The sequence below is a fragment of the Archocentrus centrarchus genome, chromosome 14 (assembly GCF_007364275.1).
Source record: "Archocentrus centrarchus isolate MPI-CPG fArcCen1 chromosome 14, fArcCen1, whole genome shotgun sequence".
Taxonomy (NCBI): Eukaryota; Metazoa; Chordata; class Actinopteri; order Cichliformes; family Cichlidae; genus Archocentrus; species Archocentrus centrarchus.
Window position 1 is genome coordinate 14419915 of NC_044359.1, and position 10544 is coordinate 14430458.

Sequence of the window (10544 nt, forward strand, 5' to 3'; positions counted from 1 at the left end):
CACGTCTTCTTCAACGCCACAAAATTGCCCGTTTAGACTTTGCAAGGGTGCACCAAACATGGGACATTGAAAGGTGGAAGAAAGTTGTCTTCTCTGATGAGAAAAAAATGTAACCTTGATGGTCCTGATGGCTTCCAACGTTACTGGCCTGACAAGGAGATCCCACCTGAGATGTTTTCTACATGGCACAGTGGGGTGGGGGGGTTGTGCAGGGGCGTCAAACAGCAGCTGGCTATGTGGAGATGTTGCAGCGGGCACCCCTCATGACTGAGGGCCCTCGTCTGTGTGGTAATGACTGGGTTTTTCAACAGGACAATTGCTGCAGTTCACAATGCCCGCCTGACAAAGGACTCTTCAAGGAGAATAATATCACTCTTTTGGACCATCCTGCATGTTCCCCTGATCTAAATCTGATTGAGAACATTTGGGGATGGATGGCAAGGGAAGTTTACACAAATGGACATCAGTTCCAGACAGTGGATGCCCTTCGTGAAGCCATCTTCAACACTTAGAGCAACGTTCCCACTAGCCTCCTGGAAACACTGGCATCAAGCATGCCTAAACGATTGTTTGAAGTGATCAACAAGAATATTGGAGCTACTCATTACTGAGTCCTTTTTTTGACACTTTGATTTCTGTGTTGAGGGGGGGTTTGGTTTTTTTTGAGCTATGGTCTTTTTGATCAGCTGAAAAAAATCATGTTTGAGTGTAAATGCAGTTTTCATAAAATTCCCTGCTCAAAAGTTTTTGTCTCTTGCGCCGATTTCTTCTTTTAGCATTGTGAAGCTCTACTTAGAACCTTCTTAAGATCCAATAGTACAAAATGCAAATTCTCGCAATTTTTTTTGACTGGTCTTAAGATTTTGATCAGGAGTGTATGTGTGGTGCATTGGTACAGTTCATGAATCCAGATTGCTAACCACTTTTGCCGGCCCTGATTCATAACTCAGCACTCTGCCTTCTTGTTCAAGTATGGTAACTTCTAGCTGCAAAGAGCTAGCATGGCTCTTTAGACTGACATGGACTTTTGAAGAAGGGAACCTTACCTCTGCTCACTACACAGGTAGGCTTGAAGCCTTGCAGTGGTGACAGAATAGCTCAACTACAAGCTTCAGTCTGTATCAAAGAGACTTTTGGCATAATTACTTAATCAGGGATCACTATTAATGAGAAAAATTACAAGTGAAAATGCATTGCTTTAGTTGCAGAAATCAAATTAAAACTGTTAAATGTCCAGGTACTGTAGTGCATGCCTCTATTTTTCTCTCTGAGTGTGTTTGTATGTGAACTGTCTTAGCCTCCAAACCAGTGCTCGTTTCACTACATGTCTTTCCACCACGTACAAAGTGAATCTCGCTTTGCACATTTTAGTTACCTGCTGTCAGACATGCAGTACATCAGTCTAAATTTAAAGGTCAGTATCAGAACACAGGAAATGCACGTCCCCTCTAAACATAAACCACAGCTAATTCATTGGTTCTAAAATGTAGCTTTCACTTCCCAGCTCTTCATCTGTGGACCTGTATTTCTACCTTAAGGGTAAGTGTAGCATTTACTGTAAGTGATTTTAAATTCATCAAAGGTCAAACAAGCTAGCAGGTTTCCTTTCTTCTTTGAGCTTTTTCCTGAACGTCTCCAGTTTATCAAATATTAAAATAATTTGTGCTTACTGAATTTTATCTGTTCTTTTTGGTGGGTTTGGTTCTTCTTCCTGCAAGATTTCAGGTTTCCTGACCTGCCAGCCTGTTCGTACTAAGCGCGTGCTTGCATCCACATTATTTTATTCCAGACATTCATGTTCGTGCACCCTGATGTGTATCTGCCGATTCTGCATTTGCTGTATTAGCAGGGTGCACGGTAAAGTCTCAGACAGAAGAAAACTACAAGACTTATCTCTGCCACACAGCTTCTGGCCGAGCCATCTGACTGCTGGTTTATCTGCTCTGATGCACACCCTCTCACTGGGAAAGTGTCACTCCACCCCCTCCTCCACCTCCTCATTCCTGCTGACTCCCTGCTCACTGTCCTCTCTCGCCTCCTCGTCATACCCCTGTCTGGATGCCAGTAACTGCTAGTTATGGAGGATACAACAGTCACACAGGAGTAAGTGTGTGTGTGTGTGTTTTTTTTGTTTTTGTTTTGTCCCTACCGCTACACATTGTTGTCAGCACAGAACAAAATAGGATTACAGCCAACAGCTCTTTTATCTTAGCCTTCTTAATAATGTTGCTCTGCTTATTTTCTTCTGCCTCTATGATAAATCATAACACAAAAGAAACAGAAGCTTTTTGAATCTATTGTTACTGCAGCTCCTGCTTGCTTTAAAATGCCAAGTGTTGTATGAATTTTGCCTTTAATGCAGAATTTAGAGTATCAGAGGCCAGTTTGCTCATTTGGAATTGTTTCTTCTGCAGTTGAGTAATAGTTGAAGTTTAGAAGCTTGACAATCTATAACAAACCTATATGCACCTTCTATCTAACGATACACGTATTCAAAATTTAATTTCAGTACCGAACTGTCAGTCATCGCACCCTCAGCATCAGCATTTCAGGAAGAAGAAGGGGAAGAAGTGGGGGGGCTCACAACAGCCTCAGCGTTAGCATTTGAAGATGAGGAAGTTGAAGGGTTCGCCACAGGAAGTGAAGATAACTGGGGGTCAAACAAAGTGCGTGCAGCAATGGACCCAGTACTGACACAGCCCGGCCTTGGTGTCACCAAAACCACCATCACCACCATCACGCAGACGGGAGGGGACTGGAGCACTGGCCTATTTGATGTCTGCGGAGACAAGATGACATGTAATATAAACACACAGCCAGATTGTGTATTGCTATGTAATCCCAGGGCTCTCGTACACAAGACAGTAAGAAAATGTAACATTTCGTTTTTAACCCTGAATAATTTTAATAAGTATAACAGTATACATGAAGTGGTGGTCCAAATTATGATGCAGAAAGCAATTTGAAAACATTTCATAGGCCATAACAAGTTCAACACAGATCAAAAGGTCTTCGTTACAAAAACTGAAACATAAAAAGAATAATTCTGTAAAAATCAGGAATGATCTAAAAATAGCAGCCGTGCTGCCTGAAAGGGAGATGCTTTAAGGTCACAGACTTGATGGTCACACCTCATATAAGAGCTCTTCTTTCTCTCACCTTTCGAACTTTAATTTTTCGAACTGTACGCTCATCATTGGTTGCTATGGTAATAGAAGCAGAAAATAAAAGCCTGATCAGCATAATTCCCATAACTGTCTGTCCTATTGCAATAAATGTATACTCTCTGCATTAATTAAATTTGAGGATGCTTTCTAGAGGTATACTGTTGCCCTTCCTCGTAGATCTCACTATTAATATGTTTTCAGTTGGACAGAGGACTGGGAATCATGGTGACCAGGCCTTTATTTTCTGCTTTTATTCCCATAGCAGCCAAGGAGGTCTATGCAGGATGGGATGGCGCATTACCCTGCATGAAAATAATTCAATATTTTTATACCATGGCAGAAAATGGTCTACAATGTATAAAATATCTTGCAGAGGTCACATTTACAGCCTCAGAGATCCTGAGGGGACTTACCATTCCACGTTGCATTATTCCAGCTCAGATCATCACTCAGCCGCCTTCTTGCTGACGGTGCAGTCTTGTTGGAACTGGGTGACCATTCACCAGCTATCCAGAACTCCATTAATCTAAACCATCAGGTGTAGCATAGTGCACAGTTCATAGAAAACTTATTGAAATTAAGTCTTCATCTATTTTTGAACCGAGTGCCAATGTTTGAAACAGCAGCAACTGCAGATATCCATTCACTACACTTTTTATACTGTATTATATTGATTATTGAGGTATAATTCATACTATACACTATTATATTAATACAATTCAATCATTTATAACCATTTTTTAGAGTTCAGTGGTGTCCTTTCAGTTTTGGCAAGTTTAATGAAAAAATGAAGTTTGATAACTCTTATCTCTTGCAAAACAGTGAAGTATTCAAAGCATTTTATCTTAAATTTTTTTTATTTGTCATATTGTATGAAAACTGTGACTTGCTTGACACATCTACTTTAAGTAGCTTTCCTTTTAATTAAGATTTTAATTAAGATTATGTAGAAAAGTAATTAACAACCCTGTCTGGGATTTAAACTAAAACAATAAACACTAAAAAACTGCCAGTTTTCCTAAAATGCTAAATAATTTGGAATCCAGTGTATTCTGCTTTTCACTTGATATTTCTACAAAATATAGAGCCAGTACACGATCAATGTCTCATTCTGCTTGCAGGTGTTCTCGGGGCTCTTGTGCCGTGTTGTTTGGACCTGAGTTTAGCTCACCAGTACGGGGAGTGTCTGTGCATGCCTCTCCTACCAGGATCCACTTTTGCCATACGAGTTGGGATCAGAGAGCGCTACAAGATACGGGTGAGAGAATGTGTGTGTGTGTATTGTACTGTTGTGAGAGCGTCCTTGAGCACAGAGCGAGGCAGATTTTTCAAAATGGACCCTGTTCGTAACACCATAACGTATCCAATGAAATAGAAACTATTAAAAACAAAACATACGGGCACTCAGTGCTGTGATGTGTCAGCCAGTTTTAAAAGTCCAGAGTAAATACATTTTTGTGTTTGTGTCACGTACATATACCCGTTCTTGCTCTGCACCTGCTCCTGCTGCATTGTTGTGTCTGCATGTGTGCTTCTTCTTTATGTGTTTGCATGTATGCGCCTGTTCTGCATGCTTATCCACAGGGAAGTGTGTGTGAGGACTGGACTACAGTGTATTGCTGTTACCCTTTGGCTGTCTGTCAGATGATAAGAGAGATGAAGCGAAGGATGAAGACTCAGACATATCATGTGTCTACAACACTCGAATGCTCCTGAAGAAACTCTAGACAGTAAATGAGGCCTGTCTTGTTTTGGTTTGTTGTTTTCAATGCATCAGAAATGTGTGAGGACCAACAGAGGTTGCTGGTGTGAAGAAAAGGAAGAATCCTTAGTCTGAGGTTTGAACCGTCTCCCGAGGGCTTATTGAATAATAATAATAATAATAATAATAATGATAATAATTTAAAGGTGATTGGAAGGGCAAACTTAAAGTGATAGTATAAACTGTGTGAACCAACAAGTATGACTTTCTTCAACTGCAAATATCTTTACAATGATGTAGTTAGTTTAAATTCCTGCACATTTAATTCCAACGTATTTAAAACTGCAGCAATGCAGCTGCTATTCTTCCTGGGGTGCCCCCCAAAAAACTTTAGATTGCTGCAGTGCATCATAACAACTTACATCATACAGACATACTGACAAAATAGTGTCTAGAACACACACGGACAAGATAAGCTCCTTACAGTTAAAAAAGAAGTCCTGTGATTCCATTTAGAATCTGTACCTAGTGTGGAGTGAGCTTTGTGACAGTACAACATAACAAACTAAAATGTGCACATTAACCTCAATAAAAATGATTATATTCCTGTTCAAAATCCTTGGTCAAAATATGCAGATTTACTTTTTTAATATTGGAATTTTACCTTTTCCTTGTGTTGCCTGTCTTGTTTCAATCCTGCACATAACCGAGTGCTTGATTGTATTCTTGTTTTTTGATAATGTAGCATTTCCTCCTGTTTGTTAGTGTATAATCATGTCTGTCTAAACTGAAAGATCATTTTATACACAATTAATGGAATGTCTGTAATCAATATATGCAATGAATATAGAAATATACATTTTCATGTGTAACCAGCTTAGCCTTTTAAGCATTATGCCAATGGCTGTTCTATTCAAAACAATACACACGCTCAGTACGGTCTGATATGTTTTGTACATTTTGTAATTTCTTGATGTTGTTCTGTACCTTATTGCTGGACAATAATAAAGATGAAAGCACAGAGTCCTTTTAAAAGATGGGATTGAACATGATGTCACCCACTGGTGAGTGCAATAATATTAATATTCTGAAGCCTCAAACTTTTCATTTTTATGCTCTTGGTATTTTGACACGATGGGTGGTTGATAAGTAAGTAAAGTTTATTTATATAGCATATTTAAAGAACAAAAGTCACAGTCCACCCATCCATCCATCTTCTTCCACTTATCCAGGACCAGGTCATGGGGGCAACAGCCTGAGCAGAGAAACCCAGACTTCCCTCTCCCCAGCCACCTTCAGCTTATCTGGGGGAACACCAAGGTGTCCCCAGGCCAGCCAAGAGATATAATCTCTCCAGCGAGGGCTCCTCCCAGTAGGACATGCCCAGAACACCTCACCCTAGAGGTGCCCCGGAAGCATCCTTGTAAGATAAGATGCTCGAACCACCTCAACTGGCTCCTTTTGATTTGGAGGAGTAGCGGTTCTACTGTGACCCTACTGTGACCCTCTCTCAAATGACTGCACTCTTCACCCACCCAGCTCTAAGGGAGAGGTCAGCAGCCCTTTGGAGGAAGCTAATTTCCGCCACTTGTATCCGTGAGCTTGTTCTTTCAGTCACTATCCAAAGCTCATGACCATAGGTGAGGGTACGGCCGTAGGTCGTCCAGTAAATTGACAGCTTTGCTTTTACACTCAGCTCTCTCTTCCCCACAACGGACCGATACAGCAGCCACAGCCCCAATCCATCTGTCAGTCTCCTGCCCCCTCTCTCCCCTCGCTCATGAACAAGACTCCAAGATGCTTAAACTTCTCCACTTGGGGCAGCAACTCGTCTAGGACCTAGAGTGGGCACCAATCAATCAAATGATGGCAACAGTGATCCTGAAGATGCTTGGCTATGAGGTGGACAGCCACAAGGAGCACTACCCTCCGTGACAAAGACAGCTAAAAGCCAAGATCAGGGCAGCACAGAGGGAAGTTAGCCAGCTATCAGAACTGCAGAAAGGTTTGATGAAGAAAGGAGTGCCTACAAAGTACAACAAGCTATCCATACCTGAGGCCTCAGATATTGCCAAGCAAAGACTCTCAGCCTTGGTTAACTGCTTGAAGAGGTATTCCAGAGAGATAGAAGCCAGGAGAATAAACCAGATGTTCTCCACTGAACCATCCAAGGTGTACTCTCAGTGGCAGGAGAACAATATGAGAACAGCACCCCCACCAAGGCTTCCATCACAGTGACAGACATCCAAGAAAGAGTCTCACATATGAAGAGCTGGACAGCACCAGGCGTTACATAGAGTCTTTGTAGGAGAGCTGTCAAATTGATTTTCTTTTGTGTATGTGTTAAAAATTTAGCAATTGACTTATTTACATGTTTTGTCTCAAATCATTTCCCAAGATAATGAGGAGCTTGGTCTTATGGGCTTAGCCAACAAATACAGTGTATCACAAAAGTGACCCCTCACGTGACCTTTCAGTGACCAGTATGAGAGAGTGTGAGAGCTGTACTACAAAATTGAACACACCTGCTTCCTATGCACACCTGAGACCTAGTAAAACTAACGAGTCACATGACATTTTGAAGGGGAAATGACAAGCAGTGCTCAATTTGGACATTTACTGGTGTAGTCTCTCAGGGGTGTACTCACTTTTGTTGCCGCTGGTTTAGACATTAATGGCTGTATATTGAGTTATTTTGAGGGAAGAATAAATTTACACTGTTAGCTGCACACAGACTACTTTTCATTGTGTCAAAGTGTCATTTTGTCAGTGTTGTCCCATGAAAAGATATACTTAAATAACTGCAGAAATGTGAGGGGTGTACTCACTTTTGTGATACACTGTATATACCATTTATGAATATATTTAAATCTGGATTCTTTCTAATAAAGCGCTTTCTAAGTCAGCAATAATTCAGTATGAATTTATTGCTCTTTATTACTTCAACCACTGACTACAGCTCTAAATCTAAAGCCACATTTAAATCCCTGACTGTGATCCACATGGATTAAAAAAAATATTGGCCTCAGTTAGGTGGTCATTTGTAAAAATAATGGTTTACAACAAGGGGTGCCATGTCTTTCCAAAAGTAATGTCTCTCGTGTTTTGAATATTAGATGTAGCTCACTGATAACAGTTCATTATTTTTTAGCTTGAAGGTTGTTATAAATTAAGTAACTGTGAAATTTTGTATGTGATATGTGTGACTCACCCAGTTAATTGTGTCTAGAATGCCAAAGGTCACCAGACCCATTAATGTGATCAGTCCCCCTGAGATATGAAGGAAAGATGAAGTGAGGAAACATAATGCTTCCCAGACCTTGAGGCACAAACTGTGCAATGAGCACACAGCTCATCATGAAGGACCATATCTGCAAATCTCATTTTAATGTCCCATTTAAAACTAAATCCAAGTAAAGCCAGGGAAGAACAGAAAGCTGTAAGCCAATTAAGTTTGACTTGAGGAGTCATCTGGTTACTTAAGTAAGTATAATTACTTTGAAGAGTTTGAAAAATATGTTTCATTGTATAGGATGAAACACATGCAAGTCCATTTGATAAACCACCTGCCTCATTAACCAACATACAGAGCACTGAGCAGGATTTGCATTTTGAATATCTTGGTTCTGAAATGCAAAGCAATGTAAGGCACCCCCCAAAAAAAAAAAGAATTTCACCTTACAGGACAAAATTTCTTGTTTGTGATTGTCTGTGACTGGACTATCCTATTTGACAGTTTAAAATCATTTCCTGTTTCTAAACGGCTCTCTGTAGAGTCTCTGAGTGAACTTTAAACAGAGTTTGAGAGCCTGGCATTTCAGAAACTGAAGTCCCTTTAGTCTTAATTCTTTGAAACTTGCTTCCACAGTATGAAGAGAGATTTAATGTCACAGTATGTAGAAAAAAATCCCTCTATGAATGTCCTTTGTTAAAAATTTCTTTTATAATTCTAGTCTCTGCTATCCTTTAACATTTTGTTTTAAATCTCCCTAAGAAAGCTACAGAGAGTGATATACAATAGAAAGACTGACTTGTCATCTGGGCACTTAGGTTGGATTTGAAAAGTACTTTTCGCTTAGGAAGGTTCCATACCGAGAGAAATCACCTGGAAGCACCCAAGGATAATAAGAAGTGGTCAAATTCCTTAAATGCTAAGAAAAGGTGCTTTGTTTCTTGTCTATTTTAGCACATGATGTAATTGATCATACATTATGAAAGGACCAGAAATAATGGCATTCCTAAATTCCCTGTGGCAGCAACACTCAAAATCGCACGTCATCCTTCTGTTCAGCAGCTTTCGCAGTTGCATAATTACTGTACATAGCCCATTGTGAGTCCAGGCTGATTCTCTGAGCAGATTCTTTGACCTGTCACAGTTTCATGACATATTTTTCTTTAATCTTTTGACATGTAACACTGAGTTTATTGAGGAGAAGACAGAGGACATACAGTTTTCAGTTTCCAACATCATCTTCAGGTTCTGTATAACTATGGGAAAAAATAGTTTCTAAGATGTTTTTTCTCTTTTGCTTTCAGGTACGCTCCGTCTGGTGGTGTTCTATTTTCTGTTTTGCGCTTGTGCAGGTGCAAAAATGTTGATGTTTTTCTTTACAATGATGTGTTTTGCTCCTCAGGGCCGCTAATGTAATCTGATTTCCATATTGCTGTTATTCTTTTATCCGCGTGTTCCTGGATTCCTCCTCTGGCATTCAATCATATTATTAATCTAGTCTGATTGCAGTGGCTCCGTGAACCTGAAATGCCAACCAGAAAGAAGGGATATGAAAATTTATTTATCCGCCACACAGACGGGTCCTCAAAGGGCAAATTTGTTAAGGCTTTCGGATGTGGTCGCTCACCTGGCAGCTGCCTCAAATGAAATTGGAAAATACAGAAAATGATTTGGTTTCTAAAAGGAGACATGTCAATATTAAAATGTAATCATATATGACATGGTGTACAATTCCCATTTCAATAAGTTAATTTGCTGAATGTAAATACATTTTCTTATATCACTGCAGTTCTTAATGGGAATGTCTTTCTTTTTTGGAATGTATTTCGTGCATTTTTGATGTTTTAGCACTCCTCCTCCTCAACCAGCACTTAATTAATACCTATCAGACAAGGAAGATTGGAAAAATGCCTGCTACAAAGAAGAATTGCACATTTTTAAGTAGGAGCAAATAAATTTCATGTAGATCGTGCAAGTATTTTCTGCCAGTAATTGCTGCATATAAAACATTGATTTGAATTTTGGTGGGTTTACCTGCCAATTTGCATCCCACTGTGGACACTGTGATTTCACATTCTACACAGAAGACCAAAAAACAAAAAAAAAAACAAAAAACCAGCTTGAACCTTGCTTCTGTGTGCTCGAGCACATCAAAGAAACAAAAGGAAAACAGATGAACGTTGGCAACAAAGCTTACAAATTCCCGTTTGAAAATAATAAAATAAATAAAACATTGCAGTCTAAAATATATCATTCTGATACAGACTCAGACTCTGGTGCCATCCCTGTTTCTAAACAATACCAAGTCTGTACTATAATTGATAACATCCCACACTGTTAAAGCAATAGATGCTCTGTTTTCTGTTGTGACTAAAATACTTTTTCAGCACAGCTGTAGTGTCATCCAGATCTTGCTTCCAGTATGTCTGGAATACGCTCCGTT

The 10544-nt window shown here is 39.8% G+C and overlaps 1 protein-coding gene across 1 annotated transcript; it reads left to right on the forward strand.

The window, feature by feature from the left end:
• Positions 1 to 1975: 1975 nt before the first annotated feature.
• On the forward strand, positions 1976 to 9512 carry plac8l1 (PLAC8 like 1). The gene is made up of 5 exons (XM_030746285.1): positions 1976 to 2103; positions 2510 to 2799; positions 4289 to 4425; positions 9406 to 9447; positions 9504 to 9512. Exons 1-5 carry the CDS (start codon positions 2078 to 2080, stop codon positions 9510 to 9512), a joined length of 504 nt encoding a protein of 167 aa, XP_030602145.1. The 5' UTR covers positions 1976 to 2077.
• Positions 9513 to 10544: the final 1032 nt, after the last annotated feature.

Bases quoted from the DNA above. Each gene is read 5' to 3' on its own strand.
- plac8l1 (XM_030746285.1), top strand. From the start codon at position 2,078: ATGGAGGATACAACAGTCACACAGGA. The intron at 2,800-4,288 runs GTAATATAAACA...TTCTGCTTGCAG, and splicing joins CTGCGGAGACAAGATGACAT to GTGTTCTCGGGGCTCTTGTG. The intron at 4,426-9,405 runs GTGAGAGAATGT...TTTTGCTTTCAG, and splicing joins GAGAGCGCTACAAGATACGG to GTACGCTCCGTCTGGTGGTG.